This window comes from Corvus hawaiiensis, chromosome 8, assembly GCF_020740725.1.
Source record: "Corvus hawaiiensis isolate bCorHaw1 chromosome 8, bCorHaw1.pri.cur, whole genome shotgun sequence".
Classification (NCBI taxonomy): Eukaryota; Metazoa; Chordata; class Aves; order Passeriformes; family Corvidae; genus Corvus; species Corvus hawaiiensis.
Genome location: NC_063220.1, coordinates 32,865,567 through 32,884,124, shown reverse-complemented (window position 1 = coordinate 32,884,124; position 18,558 = coordinate 32,865,567). Strand labels below are relative to the sequence as shown.

The 18,558-nt window shown below is 41.3% G+C and overlaps 1 protein-coding gene across 4 annotated transcripts; it reads left to right on the top strand.

Annotated features, from left to right (window-relative positions):
- Positions 1-128: 128 nt before the first annotated feature.
- On the top strand, positions 129-13,822 carry DNAJC12 (DnaJ heat shock protein family (Hsp40) member C12). Of its 4 annotated transcripts, none has more exons than XM_048311387.1 (6): positions 129-355; positions 4,467-4,585; positions 7,616-7,694; positions 9,376-9,515; positions 10,738-10,939; positions 12,705-13,822. In XM_048311387.1, the coding sequence occupies exons 1-6, from the start codon at positions 322-324 to the stop codon at positions 12,797-12,799; spliced, it is 669 nt and encodes a 222-aa protein (XP_048167344.1). In that variant the 5' UTR covers positions 129-321; the 3' UTR covers positions 12,800-13,822. The 4 variants fall into 4 exon arrangements, with proteins under 4 accessions (XP_048167344.1, XP_048167343.1, XP_048167345.1 ...); XM_048311386.1 differs by having other exon boundaries at positions 129-388; XM_048311388.1 differs by lacking the exon at positions 129-355 and adding an exon at positions 407-653.
- Positions 13,823-18,558: the final 4,736 nt, after the last annotated feature.

Below are 18,558 nucleotides of genomic sequence, written 5' to 3'. Positions count from 1 at the left end.
CACCGCGGGCAGCGCTGCCGCACGTGACCACGGCACGTGACCGGGCAACAACAAACCAGGGCACGTGACCGGGGGCGCTGCCGGTGTCACGTGGCGCTCGTGCCGCCTCACGCCCGCCTCCCTTAGCTGGCTTCGCAATGGCGGCGTGAAGACCCTGAGGAAACGCTGAGGGGCGCGACCGGCCCGGCCCGGCCCGGCCGCCCGGAGTTGCCCCCGTGCCCTCCCTTCCCGTACCTGCCGCGTGCCGCTCACAGCCCGCCCGCTGCGGAGCGCTGACGGCGCGCGGCTCCTCTGCGCTCCCCGGCCGGCGGCTCCCGGCAAATGGCGGCTCCGGTGTTCGCTCCTCGCCAGCCGCGTGAGAAGCCCTCAGGGCTCGCTCTCCGTCAGGGTATCGGATAGACAGTGCCTCTTCCCGGGAGCGAGCTCCCCGCTGCAGAGCCCTTTGCTAGGCTGTGCGGCCCCTTGGCCGGGGGAAGCTGCCCGATAGGGCGGCCCCCTGAGCCCGTTCCCAGCCGCAGAGCGAGGCCAGGGGACTCGGAGCGGCTTCTCTGAGCACCCTGAGCTGAGGGTGAGGGTGTTCACAGGGCACGGCCGCTGCCTGTCTGCTAAGGGAGCTCAGCGGCACCGCGGGCTCTTGGCAGGGATGCTCTAAGGTATTGCCCCTTATTCTCCGGGATAACACATTGGCCCCACCTGGGATTCTACATGGCGGTACTTGAGCTCCTGGGATGCAGGAGCTTTTTTGGGGGGGGCCAGCACCCGTCTAAACCACTGCTGCTGTAGGAATGGAGCCTGCGTGGTGTAGGAGAGACCTGCCGGTAAGCGGCGAGAGTTGGGATTTGCTCGAGGAACTACCCCAAGTTCATTGTGTTTCCCGTGCCCTGCAGGGGTGTGCGCGGCTGGTCTGCCTGGCTTCCCAGTGATCTCTTTTGTTATGTGGAGTGTAGGAGCAGTCCTTAGTGTCCCACCTGGGCGCTGGAGCGGGACCATCACTGCACAGCGAACAGGAGGTGCCACGCGTGGATTTTCCATGGCGTAGTTTCTTTCCACCTGGGAGTTTGGACTGGGTAGAACTTGGCCTTTCACCCGGGACTGCCACCAACAGAGAATTTTGGTCTAAACTTCGAGGATATAAATTTAAATATTGGTTTTTTGTTACTGTTCAACATCACAAGCTATTTGCAGAATAGTTTTAGTGGGTTTAATACAATGGAATTCCTAAATTTAGTCATAAGACCCAAGTTAGACGGGTAGAATGTCCCCCTTGCAGGCCTTGATAACCAACAGCTTTAAAAAAAACCCTTGGAGTTAAAAGTTTTGATACGTATGGGTTCAAAAGGGATTACTTTATGGATAATTAACTTTATAGGTAGTCTTTGTAGGGGGAAGGAGGTGGGTTTTTTTTCTGGTTCTTTCAGGTATTAACAACCCTGAAAAATAAGTACATACTTTTTTTCACGCTACCTGCTTCTTGAAACAAGCTGCAGAGTAACCAGATGTGAATCAGAAAGTTTTTATTATTCTATGCAACTTTGTATACAAGCATTGTTTTTCCTTCTGGAAGCTAAGGCAAGATTTATAATTCTTAAAAAGCACTTGCAAGATGCTTTTGTCAGCATATAATGGGGAGGTGGGGCTTTTTGTTTTGGTGGTTGTGTGAAGACTGTGTCCTAAGGACGAAATTATCCAAGTGATGTAGATGTAGGATGTGAGGCTTTCCGTGAAGATATCGATGAGGGAGTGACTCAGGGATCCTAAAGCTACCTCTGATACTGCAGAAGTTTCTCCGTGTTGCAGTTTCTCCACTGCAACGATGGTGTTGCAGGAGTTACCCTTATTTTGGGCAGTCAGTTTGGCAGTGCTTGGGCCCTCTTCTGTTTCTGCAGCTCTGAGCTTATGTGAGGACAAGGATGGGGCAAAACATGCAAAACTTGAATGAGGTATATTGTATCTTGGACTTCTTGTAAATGTGTTCTCTCCCCTCAGGAAGCAAAACCCCTCAAGTCAGTTGAGAAGAACTGGTCCCGGAAGATTTGATGTATTTTACAGGAATAAATTCAAATAGAGATTTCCAGATCTTACTGTTTCATTTAAAGGGCCATTTATGACTTTTACAAGTTGTTAGTAAATGTCCTGCTACATTGGAGCAGAATTTCATTTTGCTCTTGACTCAAACAGAATTGTCAATATGTGTTAGGACTGAGAGACACCTTTTGTTGGTGACTGGGTACAGAGAACAAATATGAGACTTCCTCACTTCCAGAACAGTTTGTACATCCTGAGCAACACTAGCCACAGCATGCGTAGGCAATAATCTGTGGCATCTCCTGTGCTGCAATTCCCTTTTAAATGAACTTTATGTCCTGGGGCTAATATTTGTATTTTTTCCATATATTTCATATGGGTGCTCTTGCTCTCCTTTTTGATGATGCTTTGGGAGTCAGTAGGAGCACTAAAAGCCTGAATTATTATTCAGTGTATTTTGTGTCCTCCAGACACAAACCTGCAGCCGGTGCTGTGGGAGCCTTTGTGCCCCAAGCACCGGGATCTCGAGGGGCAGGGGCACTGCTGCGCTTTGGATCAGAGCCCTGGTTTGTGTGGCCCGACCAGATGAGTACAGGAAGGACTGAGGCTCACAGGGAGCACATTCCCGTGGAACACACAGTTGGGAGGTCTCATGTTTGTCACTGGAGTGCAGCCCTTGGATGTGCAGCTGCCTGGCAGCACAGAAATAGCCACTGAAGGCTGGAGGGGAAAAGGGTTAAAGAGCTTCCCTTTCACCTTATGCAAATACGAAAGGCATACAAGGGAAAAGGAAGGGATATCAGGAATGCTGTTGGGAGGAGGGACAGCTGTTTGTTTTTTGTCCTCCCCCAGAGTACAACCTATTTAAATATTTACATGTTCTCTTGTTAAAAGACTTTTTTTCTTTCCAATACTTCTCTGGTTATAAAGTTATGAATGATGGAGATAGATTTGTAATTGCTAATTCTTCCACTTGTAGTGATGTTTAAAAAGAATTTCTATTGTTTTATTTACTCAGAAAAATATGGTGGTAGAGTTTTCTATCAGATTTAAATGGTTTCACCAAGGCTTGTGCTTTTTCTTGTAATATTATTCCTTCTTTTATCTACTTTATGTATTTTATAATCTTAGTAGGCTATCTGAACATGCAGTAAAAGTAGAAAATTTCAGACAATGTGGCCTTGAAGAGAAAGTGGTGGAAGATTAATATTAAATGTCATTGCAGAACATTAATAATGCAGATAATAAAGCACTTGTGGATGCAAAAATTCTTTATTTGTTATTCATAAATAGCTCTGAATGACCACTGGGTCCTTCCTTGATTGACACATGGCGTGTTCCAGCCTTGGTCGCATCCTGGGAATCTGTTCTCCTACAAGATCACTGCATCTAGAAATGTATAATTACTCACAGCATCTATTTGTAATTGTTAAAGAATCATCAGGATTTAATGACATGAAATGTCTTGGGTTACAGAGATCTTGCAGGGGTGGGAAAAGTAAAATCAGAACTCCTGAGGCTCCAGGGGAAAGACTTCAGCACATGGTTATATTACACTTAGGAAATAATCTTTTGAAATCAACAGGTCATGGGTGACACCAAACATGTCCAGAGTCTCTGCTGGGCAGAGGCCGTGGTACCTTAAAGGTATTTCACCTCAATGTAAAATGAGGAACATGTTTTGCACACAGTACAGACCTTCAATATGCAGTCTGAAAGTACTTTAGCTTGAGGAGGAGTTTTTAATTTGGTAGTAGACAGTGAGTATTTCGTGTCTATGGGTAGTTTTATTTTGTCAGACATGCTAATGATGTACAGATGCTGTTTTTGTTTTGAGGAGTAGTGTGTATGTGCCCAAGGAAGCCTTCAGAGAGTGAAGGTTACCCCCTTTTCGTTGAGCTGACTGGTAGAACTCTGACAGACCTTGGCAAGTTGGTACTTTGTTCTCCAAACTTTGCACCCTGTAATAGTTATTTTGGAGGTAATCCTTACTCTTTTCTATAATTACCCATTTAATCATCTGGTCAAAGATGGTGGCAAAAGTTGCAAATAAGAATTGAGCAACAAATGGCTCAGGTGCAGGGAAGTCTCTCGGTGTGTGCCTGGTTTGCAGGGGCTGCATAGGTAATGGCGTGAGCGAAGTCTCTGCCACATTTCAGTGTCCAGAACTCTGCGGTCTGGCCGGGAGCCACGCGGGAGTTTAACGCTGTGGTGACTCTGGTAACTACAAATCCCAGGCAGCATTGCCGAGAGCCGGTCTGTGCGGGCGGGTTGGCATCGTGCGGGGACCAATGGCAGCGGGGAGCTCCCCAGATCCGTGCGTGTCAGCTGCCAGCGTTCAAAAGCGCCGCACGGAGCTGTGCACCGGACTGGGAACTGCCTGTTGCCCTGGGCTATTTCAAACTCCTGCGTGAGCTCTGACTTGACGCTGTATTCCGCAGCCTCCGTTGCCGGCTGGAAAAAGCCCGCTGGACCGGTGCCGATGGATGCGATCCTGAACTGCAACCCGGAGGACCTGGAGGATTACTACAACTTGCTGGGATGCGATGAGCTAGCGACGGTAAGAGCCTCTCCCTCCCCGCCAGCTTATTCACAGTTTGAACGTGCTCGTGTGTCTGCAGGGAATTTGCAGTTATTTCTCTGCGGGCACGAATATTTGAAATGGCTTGGGAATGTTCTTTATTGCCACTTGTAGGCTCTCCCTTGCGAAGCGCAATTTTCTCCTTTGTGTACAGACATTAAGAGCCTGGAGTGAGGCTTAGATTTTAAGTGCCATGTAGAACTGGATTGTGGAGAGAGCTGAAGTAGCGGGTTATTTATCAGTGTAGATCAACATGTGAGATTGTTATGAGTCGGGAGCCAACTGCATGTGTTTGACAGCATCCAAATAATAGTTTGGAATATGTATTATTGGTTTTGAAAATTGAATAGGAGCTATTTATGTATAAGTAATACAATGAAAGTTCATAGCTTTAGGGCACTGATAATGCTGCTGAGTTTCTTGAGCTTTATACATATTACAATATTTTTTAAAATGTATTCACTGGTTCAGATGAATACAAAAACAATATCTCTATCATTTACCATATTAATGTCTTTTAAAGGCTGTTTTAATGACATTCAAATACTAATTTTACTAATTTGTTTTGGTAGCAGATGCATGCTTTATAATGAGATTTAGCTAAGCAATTTTTGAGTGATTTGCAGTCAAAACAAGTGTGCATCATGTTAGAAGTGTCCATATAACTTTTTTTTCTTTGCTAGTCTGGTATGCTAATTTTTTTTTTTTTTAAACTTAGCTGTTCTGTTGACTGGAATTGTGTTTCTGATTTGGAAGAGGAGTTTTGATTACTCTGCTGTAATGAGGGATGTATTCAGTGGAGATAAAAGCTGTCTTTTGCTCAGTAAATTTAGTCAGACACTCTCACTTGTCCTAGTGGTCAAGTACAAAGATCAGGTGTAACATTTTCGGTGTGTCACAGAAGGAAATGTAAAGCTTTTCCTGAAGAAACTCTTAGAAATGATCCCAGCAGAGGGCAGTGCTCAAGTCTCCACGCAGCCTTGTTTCGCAGATGCTATTTCTTGTTTTCTACCTCACGCTAATTCCTTAAGGGCTTAGCAATTAATGAACAGTTCAGGTACATCTGATAATGATTTTTCAAATTGCTTAAAAATGAAATTAAAAAGCTGGAATAAATCCTAATGGGTCCTGAAAAACAAGCTGTCAGGTATTATTTGTTGGGAGAAGCAGCAGATGTTGCTGCACTGTTTTTTGACTTGAGAGAAAGAACTCCGAGATCCCAGGCTGACTGAGCCCCAGGATCACCTCCCCTCAGGACCCTGCACAGCTCTTCTGGGGTCTCACAGAAATTTGGAGCATTACAGGGATTTTGCAATCTCACTACTTTGTACAGGAGTCAAGTACTTGGCACAGGCTGCTTTAGGCATACACAGCACACTCCCTGCTGCAGCACTTTATCTAAGCTGCTGAATATCCTGGTCTTGGTTGGACCTGGTTAAATTTAAGCAGAAATACTCTCCATTTCTACAGATTCTTTGCTGTACTCAAAAACACAAACCAGGTTCATTGTTGGTTTCTGGTAGAATTGAGCTCACAGACACCTACTTCATCTTCAGATGTGGCAGGAAGAGGGGAGATTTAATCTACATCCTTCTTTAAGAGCAATGCTATTTGTATACAGTGGGTATTGAATACCTTTCTTGGTAAAACACCTCACTATATATTTTATATAAATTTCATGTGTGTTGTATAAACTTCCTATAAACTTTTCTTTCTACTGGTTTTTCTTTTAAGCTGAAGACTTCCATGCTACCCCTCTGCTACATTTTACCCCATTTTATAGTTTACATATTTTAACTTTAAAGTTCCCCTTTAAGTAACTATATTTTGAAGATGGTAGCTGGCTATACAGTAACCAGTCTCACTAAGTTCTCTGTACACTCTATGTGTTTTTAAGTGTCTTACTGACTGTAAATACACCATGTTACATCTTCTCTGGAAGAAGCTACTGAGTAGAGTGAAAAGTGTAGAATTCTTGAGATACCACCGTAGACCACATTTTTTCCCAGAATATGCCAACAAAATTTGGTCAGCTAGTTGAGTGTAATTTTATTCTAAAGAAAAAATGTTACAAGACTTAACTTCGAAAGAAATAATTTAAATTGTATGTGGCTCTCATGGTTTGACAATGAGGAATTTGTATAAACAGCCTTTGTAGTATGGGAAAGAATAGTAATTATTTGATACCTTAGGGCAAATTGTGAAAGGTTAAGCTGAACTGGAATGACATAAAGAAGTTTTGGCTTCTGAACTATGATAACCAGCAAGATACTTGGAAAAGCACTAAATATTTGAAAATCTAAGCTGATGCCCAGTCCAGTAGCCTCCTGTATTTTAACTGTTACTATGTCTTAGTTTTTCCAGTGGTTATAACACTTTATGGTTTTACAATCTGTGTGGGAATTTGTAATTAACTGATAAACTAATACATGCCAATATTATAATATTGATTATAAATCTATTCTACTGCAAGCCAACCTTTTTGCACAGAAAATTAATTTGACAGAAAGAATGTGAACTGCTGGTTATGTAGCGAGTTATCTTGGGGTATCCAAGATGGAAAACTCATGTGGTGCTGGCTGAATTTCCTATGAAGAGGATATGAAGGAAGCCACCTAATCCCACAAATTGATCTTCAGCAATACAGAGGGCCTTTGCTTTCTGCTGTGAGACTCTGTTGAAAGTTAGAGTTGATGAAGCAAAGTAAAGAGCAACTGAAGTGATGCATTTTCCCTCTGTGGTCAAATGTCTTTGCACATTTTTCTAGAGCCACATGGGATGACTGAGTCTCACAAAAACAAGACTAAGGATGAATGCGTGGAAATGAAATTAAATAAGCAGTGTCAATGGCAGATGGTTGTTGTTACCTACTTTGCTTGTACTAATGCTTGTATAATTGAATTGGACAAAATCTTTCAGTGTTCTTTGTTGTTCTTCCCATCCTCTTTCAAAAAGAAAATTTGCAAATATTTTCTGTGTTTACTCACTTTGTCTCAATATTTTGTTTAGGTTGAACAAATTCTTGCAGAATATAAGATTAAAGCCCTTGAATGTCATCCTGACAAGCATCCTGGAAACCCCAAAGCAGGTATGTATTCTTTCCTATTTAGAAACGATTTTTTTCTTCTATCAGCATGGCCAAGATACTAAATTCAGCCTTAAAACTTTATTTCCCCTCAATATATTTTAATCATCATGTGCATTAGCACATTCTATTTAAATAGCAAGCTTGTAATATTCTTTCTAAGACTTGCACGCTTGTCTGTGATAGAGCAGGAAGACACTTGTTGGATTTTTTTTGTTTTCTAGGACCTTGAATTTTTTTCCTTTCTTCAATAGGACATCTTTTAATACAGAATTTATTTCTAGAGTGTGTCCCTTCCTAGACCTATGCAGTTTGTGCACGTCCATGCTCAGTGGCATTCAAGTGCCACACTTGCATCAATGAGTTAATTTTCTTCCAGGAACAAGCCCGTGAGGAACCATGAAATGTGCTTTAGTTTCTTTTGATGTAATTTAATGACTGGAAATGAAGAGAAGCCAGCCCCACGAGGAGCCTCTGTTTGCAGAACAGCAGCTGACGTTTGTGCTGATGAAAGGGTGCAGCTCCTCAGAGATGGGAGGGCTGAGCAGCACCTGAGTTATTTGGAGCCAATGTTACCCATTCATCACCATAGATAGCCCTGGGTAGAGCTCACCACAGCTGAGTAACAAAAAACAGGAGCCAAGTGCCAAATATCAGAGTGGCTTTGTTTGTCACGAAGAGATGTTTTATGCTCTCTTTACCTGAACATGTCTTATTTACTTTAAATACCTTTTTACAGTACTAGTGAGAGTTTACTGTATGTTTTTTATTTCATCAGCTTAAAGCTTAATAAAGAGTAAATAAAGCAGACCTTTTATTTGTTGAAAACTAGTAACTCTAGAATAAGGAAACCTAGTACAATTGTTCTCTCAGCCTGTTGTCTCTTGTTTGATTTATAGTTATCAATTTTGATTAGTGTTTCAGTGTAGTGTATTTCAGAAGAAATCTCTCTAATTTGTAAATTGTAATAAATGACTAATAGTAATAATAATAGATCACTGTAACATAGGTGAGTCATAGATGAAGTGTAAATCTTTATAACCCTTCCACAAATAGTAACATGCAGCTGCATCCTTAGTAACCATTCCATGAAAAATTACCCTTTAAGGAAAAATGAGAGCTCTCATTCATGCAGTCTGGGTAACATTTTAGCATATGTAGGAAACACACCTAATAAAATGCACAAGTTAATTAATCTGAACTATATATAGATTATTCTTCTTGTTTGTCAGTTCCTGCTCATCTTTTTTTCTCCCTGCTCAAGGTTCTTGTTGCTGTGCTCTGCTCTGACTCCTGTGCTGCTGTAGATCTCAGTGTGTTCCTTCGAAGCACTGTTGCTCTAATTTCCCTTTTTAAGGGGTCTGCAGGGGCTGACTTGTGCCTTTCACCTGTGTACTCTGTAAGTTTCTCTCAAATTTAGGAGCTTTTGAAGCTGGTAGACAAAGGAACATTTTAGTCCTGATTTGCAAGGGTGTCAGTCCACCAGTGGTGCTGTGATCCTAAGGCCAGCCAGAACTGTGCAAGCTGGAAGCAGAACCACATCCCTTGGTTGCTTGCTTCTCCTTCTGCCTTCTCCTCTACTTAGTTTGCTCTGAGCTGTTGCTGGCAGGTCCTTTTTTGCATCTGAATTCATTTCTTTGCTGAACAAGCGTTGTCTCTAGTATCCTTTTGGTTTGTGTCCTAGTGGAGAATTTCCAGAAGCTGCAGCAAGCCAAGGAGACTCTCACTAATGAAGAAAGCCGGGCACGCTATGATTACTGGCGCCGAAGCAAAGTCACCATCCCCTTCCAGCAGTGGGAGGCCCTGAGCAGCTCTGTGAAAACGGTTGGTGGTGGCTGAGTTTGGGCCCTCAGGAGGAGGGGAGGTAGGGCTGGCCCAGACAAAAAATTGCAGAGAGTGAGGGGGTGAGTTACAGCACTTCTGCTGCAGTGCCAGGATTTGGGAAGAGTGGAGAGCAATTCTTGCACTATGGATGTTAAGGAAATTCAGGAAAAATTGGAGGGCTTCAGAAGCCCATTCACAGAAGGGTGTTAGGCCAGTAGTTTTAGAGTGAATTTATCAAGTTGCTGCTTTTATATGTGCTATAGAAAGCTTAAGTAACTTTAGGGGTGTTATCAAATGCTCCAGCACACTTTGCTTTCGTAGGAAACTTTTATTTCTTTTCAAAGTTAAGTTAAAGCTGGGGCCTTTTTATAATATATTCTCCTTTTGGTATATTGCTTATCAGATAGGTTTTCACACTATCTGATTAAATAAAGATCTCATTGAAAAACTCCAGAAGATAGTTCCTTGGAACCCTGGGCTTGCCACAGAGCTTTGGAGGGGCCCTGCTAGGCTAGGGGGGTGACCTGTGACAGAGGCAGGGGTTCTTAGGGTGTTTTCCCTCCTGATTTTGCTATTGAGATTTGGTAGCATGTCCCTAGTAGATCTCAATTCCATAATATAGAATTATTTTTTCCTGCCTTATTAGAGTGAATGATAGTTAAAAGGCTACATGGTCATATTTTAAGGCAGGTGAATAAAAGTTTCCAATGTCAATTCTGCCTGTCTCAGTTCTGCTTAGGAGAGAAGTCAGAGACTCTTCAACTACAGCATTATGCCTGAGCTTAAATGTTTACTGGAAATATCCAATTAAGCTTAGTTCAGTTCCAAACAGATGTTATTTGACAGACTTTTAATATTAAATCTTTTTTAATTGCCTTGCTTTCAAAGGGTACTTTGAAGTTAAAGACAGATTTGAAAATGAACATTTCTGAAGTCACTCAAGCCCTCTTGAAAAGCCTTCTTCATGACAGAAGAAACTGGACAAAAGGCCCTTAGAGTTCTGATGACTTGTACATTTTGTTCTTCAGCCCCACCTGACATAAAGTGTCCTTTCCAATGCTGTTTGTGACATGTAACAATGCTTTCCCCTATCCTATTGACCTGCAGGCTTCTCACTGTGCTTTGTTTAACCATTTATTACAGCAATATAAGAAAGAAAAAGTAATTTAAAAACCCTTTAAAGCATAGGGCTTAGTTCTTTGTTACTTTTTCGTTCCTTCAGTCAATGCACTGGGCTGTCCAAGGTAAGAAGGACCAAATGCTGGAAGCTCCTGACTTTGGTAATACCAACAACATAACTAATGAGATGTGGACCCAACAGACTGAAAACAATGAAGATGGATTGTTGGAAGGGAGCAGGGAGCAAGAAGATGTTGCAATTCCTGATGTGAAACCACAGTCTTCAAAGAATCCAGAGTCCCCAAGTAAGTAAAAACAGCAGTTACAGAAAATTGCGGTATGCAAGGATTGGCCTGAAATGGGGACTTTCAGTCATGAGAAATTCTTCTCTGGAACAGTGTGTTCAACTTGGAGCTTTTTTAATGTGGTTTTAGGTTGGGATTTTGGTTTGGGTTTTATGCTTTTGGTTATTTATTTAATTTTGAAGTTTCCAGATGCTTCTTTCTCCCTATACCAAGTTGCCTTGTTTGTTTGCTAGTAAAACCAGAAACGGGAGAAGAAGAAGAAAAAAAATGCTTCAACCAAAATGGAAATATTAGTTTTCCTGATATATAAAAATACAAAGTAAGAAGAGAAGGGAGCTATTTTCAATGACTTTTTTAAAAATAAAGCTTAAAAATGTTAAGAAAAATATTTAGGTTTGGGGTTTTTTATCCATTATTCAGTACTTTTGCACAGTTTGCATCTGATGAGTTAACGAGGTCTAAAATTTGAGACTTGAAGGTTTCTTTTGTATTCAAACAGTTTTGTTTTTTTTTTAAATAGTGTATGCACCAGAATAAATGTGTATTTCAGAAGTGCCACCGACCAGTCAGCACTTCCTGGCTCTGGTTTAGGTCATTGTGCCTGATCAAAGCTTCCTTAATACCATGGCCATCCTCTGTTCTGCCTGATCCTTCAGGAGTTTCATAATCTTAGGCCTATGTTAGCAGAGAACTATTGTTAAACAAAGTCCTGTCATTTCTCCCCCGTTTGATTCAACAGGAAATTAGGGTGAACTGTGAGGGTAGCAAAACCTAATGTAATCCCAAACATTTGTGGAATGCAGAAAATAGATAAGAACATTCTACAAAGAAGTGTATGCCAGGCATAACTGAAAATTTGATTTAGAAAAATTATGATCTATAACTTCATACTCTTTGCTCTTTTTTTTTGGTTGTTAAATCATCACTGCATCCTCTGTAGAACAGTAAAATTTTGAAGTAAAGAAAACATCATTTGTTCCTTATAATGGTGAATTTTCTTTGCAGACATCTTTCTCAATTTTTTTTTTTTAAGTTTTAATTTAATTTTCAGGTGTTTGAATGGGAAAAACAAACTTATCAAGTGCCTACTTCATTTATCCAGTGGCATGTATTTACATTAATAAATGTTAATATTGTGATATATTTGACAGGGTCTGTATGCACTTCAGTCTTTATACTTGATGTTAAGATGTTGATAATGCTTCTTTTTTTTGTCCAGCAAAAATTATTAAATTGGGTTCCACTTTGAAACTGTGGCATTGTCTGTTCCTGTCTGCTGGCCTGGATTAATTCTGGGCTACCACCCTACATGGCTATTTCAGCCCAAATAAGAGATTTGAACACTAATTCTGCTCATAGGATTCAGTTTCCTGTAAAAGGAAGGTGACATTTTAGTATTAAAAGGCCCCAGGTCACGTACTTGCAGATTTATCATATCACCATCTATCTCTTCTTCCTTAGATTAAGCCAATGTAATTTGTTCAGTTTTCCTTTGTGAGTCCTCTTTAGGGACTGCCATGGTTCTTGCTGTTCTCCTTTGGACCCTTCCCAGCCGATCTCTATCCTGAAGGTTTGAGTTCTTGTTCCAACATGCCAAGAATTCAGGGTGCTCCTATTTGTCAGTGCTTAGTCAAGGGCACTGGAAGTGACCACTTTTTTGCTTACTTTTTTTGGGAAGACTATCAAGGATTATTTCAGAAAATTTAATTTTATGCATGTTTATAATAATTTAGTTGTCTTTCTCTTTTTTTTTTTTTCCCCTCAGGGTTTTCAGAGGGGAATTACTGGCACTTGCGTTTCCGCTGGTCGGGTGATGCTCCATCAGACCTCCTGAGGAAATTCAGAAACTATGAGATCTAAAACGAGAAACACACAAGAGCATGAGATCATCTGTTCAACAGTTCAGTATTTTTTTTTGCTAGCAGTTATAAGTTATTTGTATTTTGTATTTTTTGATTGTAGTGTGTTGTTCCAGTCAATGTCTAAATACTGATTTATCACACATGCTGTGAGCATTACAGATGGAAGTTTTTCTGTTTAATAAGCAAAGCCCTTTTCAGTATTAACATAAAGTGATTTTGTGAAATTATTTAACATCTTATATATTGTTTCCTGTATTCTCAAATATTTTGTAGTGATTAATATTTCTCTCAATAGTGTGATGTTATAAAAAATATACTCTCAGTAGAACCCTGGACTCCAGGGTATCCTATTCAGCAAGGATCTTTCAAAAGCTGTATGACAATGAACTGTAAACAGAACTGTGCTTATCTCTCAACACTGTGTTCTGCTTCACTTCTCCATTGCATTGTACTCACTGCAGTGATTTATAATGTACTCATTACAAACTTAACTTGTAGGAGAATTGTGATCTTATGCTATAGATGAAATAAGAAGGTTATTTGTGAAGAAGGATCTGTGACAGATCAAGCGCTCCTTAAAATCACTTGTTTACTACCTTAACAAGAACACTTTTTGCACCAGCTATTTATTTTGTAAGGCAGTTCCAGAACTTTACTTCTCCAGATAGCAATTTTTGTTTTAAGATGTATTGGTGGAAAACTGATCCCCTGTGTATGTGTGCCAGCATTTTCCTGTGGCTTCATAGTAATTTCCCTCCTTGCTCAGGTGTGCTAGACATGGTTTTATCAGGGTTTTGTACAGGGAGGAATGAAAAATAAGACTAGTCAGCACTAATGTGTACAAAATCTCATATGAAAAGTTTTTGATACCTTGGGCAACTTTTCAAATTCCACATTGTTGTTTATTTGTGTTTGTTTTCTTCTTTGCAAACATGGCTAATATGTCAGGTAATTGACAGTGTGGTTTTGTGCAGGCAGATAATTCCATCAGCAGCAAATAAAACTGCATGCATACAGAAAAGGGGTTGCTTTCATCTTTTAATTAAATCCTCCACCCACCACAGCGATTCCTTTGGAATTTCTTGTTATTTGTCACCTCAGGGGGTAAAAGTTTGAGGAATCCAGTTATGAATCCTGGGCAGTGCAATGGAAAGTGTAACCTGGAAAGTCCAGTGTTGTCCCCACATGGAAACAATCTGATGTCTCTCTCCCTGGAGTGATGTGTGTGGCTTGGCCATGCTGTGCTGCCTGAGTTACTTACTGTTCTGCTTTTTTTTGGGGCCTGTTTGCCACAGACTGTGACCCAGGTGCTGCAAATGGAACCTGGTAACACCTCTATCGTAGTGACCTCAGGGGCGTCTGTATCCTGGAGCCAGCCTGCCCCACAGGGGCTGCTGCCAGTGTTAATGCTGCTTGTGCTCGTCCCAGTTTGTTACAGCTCAGAGTGCTGGTGGTGTGCTGATACAGCTATGCTGACCCTAGAGTGGATGGCATTGGTACCAATAGCCAGATTTATAGCACATCATCTTTAATTTTACATACTTTTCCCTTGCATATTTTGCAGCTGAAAACATTATAGAGATGAGATTAATAATTTTCTGTGACATTTTTAAAATGTAACTACTGGTTTGTTTTTCTTCTAGTGCATTTGATACTTTATTTCATACAAAGTATTTGCTCAAGAAAGACTTTTCATCCATTTTTTAAAGAGGGACTGTAAACAATGTCAAACAGTAGTAACAGAAGAAGCTCTTACCTTATGTGAAGGTTACTAAGTAATAGGGAACAATTTTCCCTCCAACAAGAAGATGGGAATGCAGCCAGCTGGAGCACTTTGAATCAGATGGCAGCCCAGATTGTTGTCTCCCCATTTCACTTGCGGGTAAAGGTAAAAGGGAGTAGTTGGATGGATGATTTAGCACCTAAGGAGCTGGTTTGCCTTGAGAAGTGAACATACAATAGACCTTTGAACAGCAAACTAATAGTTTGTGTCATTAAATCTGATGTCATTATTAGCCAGTTACTGCGTGGTTGGTTTTGGCAAAGAACCTTTGGATGTTTGTTCTGGATAAATAATTGCAGATATTTGGAAGGCTCTTAGCCCAGTGAAAGCTCATGGCAAAACTTGTGTTTTGCAACAAGCTGCTCGAGATCAGTCCTGGAATTTGTATTTGCCCTCCTGAGGAAGGCAGGTTGTAACTGGTGCTCCAGTACACCAATTCCACCAATACAGACTTTTTTGTACTTCTGTATATGTTAAACTTGAAATGGTCTGGTTTTCTGTATTTCTTGAGTTGAATTAACCTATTCCTAGCAGAGCAAACCCAGATGTATTGGAAAACAAGAGGAGCCTGTGTAGCCTGTTTTGCTTTTTATTCCCCAAAATCAGGTGGGACCTGACTTGTTGGCCAGTAATGACAACTAGCTGGAATAAGCCCAGTTCTCCCTCATGTTAGAAAGTAAAGGAACAAGCACCTGACAAGTTAGTCAGTGTTAGATCATTCAGGGTCCACACCCCAAGCATAAACTGCTTATCTGTTTCTTTAAATATATAGTATTTTTAGAAGTTTTTTGCTAGTAGCATGAAAAGATCCAGTAAATGTCCCACCTGATATTTCATCAGCAATAATGTAGTGCTTTGGGCCCTGCACTGGTGAGCACATAACGTACTTCACATGCTGGAATTTGAACTGGGGCAGGGGTTGTGAGGTGGCTCTCAGGCTCTGTGAAGGTGTGATTAAGGCAATAGGGTATGGTGTATGTGGTTTTCAGCGGCCCACAGAGATTTTTAACTCTCTTTGCAAAGTGAAAACAGCTGCAAAGGGTTGTCTGTGGGGGTGGGGAACAACAGCAAAAAACCCAGACACTATTTATTAGATTAGGGCCTGCGAGTCTCAGGTTTAAGGAGGGCAGTTCTCTACAAGACGTGGTAAGCTCCCATTTTCTTTAGCTTCCCCTTGTGAGTTGCTTAGGTGGTCAGTAAAGGGTCCTGAATGTTTTGGGTACCTGAGGGCTCTGATTTACGTGCTTTGTTATAGCGCTGGATGATTTGGTATGAAAATAAATGGAGTTGTGAGGTGAGCTCAGATCCTCTGGAGTCCAGTTAAAAGTGTTGATAAAACCTGGCCATTACTGGACTCGTCAGGGCTGAAGAGTTTTCCTCTGGAAAGTATGAGATAGTGGATGGGGTACAGGTGTATGGTGATAATGATGATAAAATATAGAGAATAGGGCATATTGTTTAATGCTGTGTTTCTAGGGCTTTGGAACTATTTCAAACAAAATTTAAGCAACTATTTAGCCAGTTATTTACAGTGAAACTGAACAGCTTGGTGAGATTCTTGAATTATACAAAACTATTATATAGTTTTATATATTTTTTTTATATAGTAAAAATATATATTTAGATATATTTTATATATTATATCTATAGTATTATATTTATTTACTGCTGTTACACTTGTGCAAGTGCAGAATATATAAGATTGTCAAGAACTAGAACATTCTCAACCTTCTTGTTTTGCCAGTCTTTGCCATGTTGCTTTGCCAACATTTGCCAAGTGAGAGTGTAAGAGTTAAAGTTTGGATGATGAATACAGACAGTGTATGACTTAAAATGTCAGGCTGAGTAATGTTAAATGATAGGTAAGGTCATTTCTTGATTGTTTGTTTTCCTCTTTGAATGAGATTTTTTAAAAAGGCATTTTATATGTTCTATAATAGAAGCAAATATCCTGATTATTAAAAGAGATACACAATATCTTTAATTTCCTGAGCATGAACATTGCTATCTTACCTTCCCAGCAGGCTCATCTCTCATTTCAGGATATGAAAGTGTAAGCAGTGAGGCTGTTGTAAAGCTGATGAAATTACACAGCAAAAGATAAAGGAACTCAGTAGGTTGTTGGGCTCTGTCGCTGTCAGATGGGCAGATGCTTATCAGTTAGTTTATGCTGGATATTTTTATTGCAACCCAGTGCACACACTCACCTGGCTTTGGGAGAGTTGCCAAGCCCCACCGGTGATGGCAGGCACTGGGTGTGTTTGTGCTTTCACCTTTGCTGTCTTAATCTCATCTCCCTCCCTTGTTAACGAAGATTAGACTCTGCATGTGCTCTGTTTGTCCCAGCTTTGAAGGGCTTGTGTCTGAGTCATTACAGTGGTGCACAGTATAAACTGGGAACTCTTACACACTTTAGGTCTCTGATGGATATCCTAACCTGTCACACCTGATGGATGCTGGAGAAAATGAATTTTCTTTCCTCCATTCCATCTTCACAGTCGTTTGCTCTTTCTCTGTCCTTCTGGTGGAGCAGTAAGGGAGAGGGGTTACTTCTAGAAAGTGAAGTTTGCTGCCAGAGTTCAAAAAATTTCCAGTCTTGACATGTGTTGTGGTTCTCAACATTTTCAACAAAATGATTTGCTTGCTGCTTTGTCGAAAGTGCTTCTCTTGGCACCAAGGACAGACAGCTTTTTTAGGGAGATGCAGTTTGACTTCTGGGCATCAGTCCTTGCATAAACTACATTTACTTTGTTAAGATTGTCAGAGCTGCTCATTCACTAGCTGAGAATTTCCTCAGGCCTCAGATTTTTGCTGGCTAGAGGACTGTGAGCTCCTCTTCTTCCTCACAGAGTTTGTGTGACTGATATCCATGGGTGGGGGTGGGCAGGAGAATGAGCAGGAATGGCTAGAGAACTAAGAGACTGTTGCAGCTGGTTGGGTCTGGTTGCCTTTGGTGCCTTCTGCTGCTCAAGGTCCTTGCTTTCAAGGGATCTGAGCCTTCCCCAGGATTTCCGTGTCCACCCTTGGCTTGCCACTGCCAAAGCTCTTGCATGTGCCCTAACAGAAACAAACACCCAAACCTGGAATCCCTGGAAGCCTTGCTAGGAAGTACTTTGAAATGTTCATTTTGCTGCCAGCTTAAACAATTATTTGTTTGTTCCCTTTTTTAAAATTTTGTTCTCAGCAGAGATAATTCAGTGTTTCCTCTTCTTTCCTTGCATCTGTTTCTTGATTAAATTAAGTTGCACTAGCAAAATATGCTAGAAGAAATGGGTTTGCATGTGTGTTTGTGTTGAGTTTTTCTCTTGTCTTTAAGAGAGAGGAGTGAAAGGTGGTTGTTTCTGCTCTGGCCTATCTGACCCTCTGTGGAAGGTAAAGCTTTTTTCATAGTTACAGCTTTTTCTTTCTTGACTTTGCAAATTTGTCAGCCCTTTGCTAATGCTGGGGCCACACATAGGAGGAGTTTGACACATCTGAGTGCTGAGAGCTCAGTTTAAGCTAATCACAGATGACTGGGAGGGAATGCTGCCTTATTTTGTTTTTCCTTGTTAGTAGTGGGATAATAACTTTGGTGGGTTTTTTCCTCCCTCATCACCATATTGTGAGTGTGTGCATCATGCATGTGAAAAGAAGGTCATAAAAGGCAGGAAAAGATGATCAAGAGCCCCCCTCACTGAGGTCCAGGAGGAATCAGAGCAGCTTCCTTCGGGAAAGAGAAGGTTTGATGGAGCAAGTCCATTCCTTATGAAGAAGCCTGCTGCTGACAGCATTTAGTTTATTTTGTATGAGCTGTAGGATGAGGCAGAACAATAGTCCTTTAGGCAAAGCAGGACACTGTGTGTAAGCCATTGGATGAATCCTGAGCTTTGCAGTTGGATACTGCCTGTCCCATCTACAGGCCTGGAAGGTGAGCTGTTGAAAGAACACGGAATCCCTGGTGCTCTTCTCTCACCTCCATCGAGGGCTCTTATCAC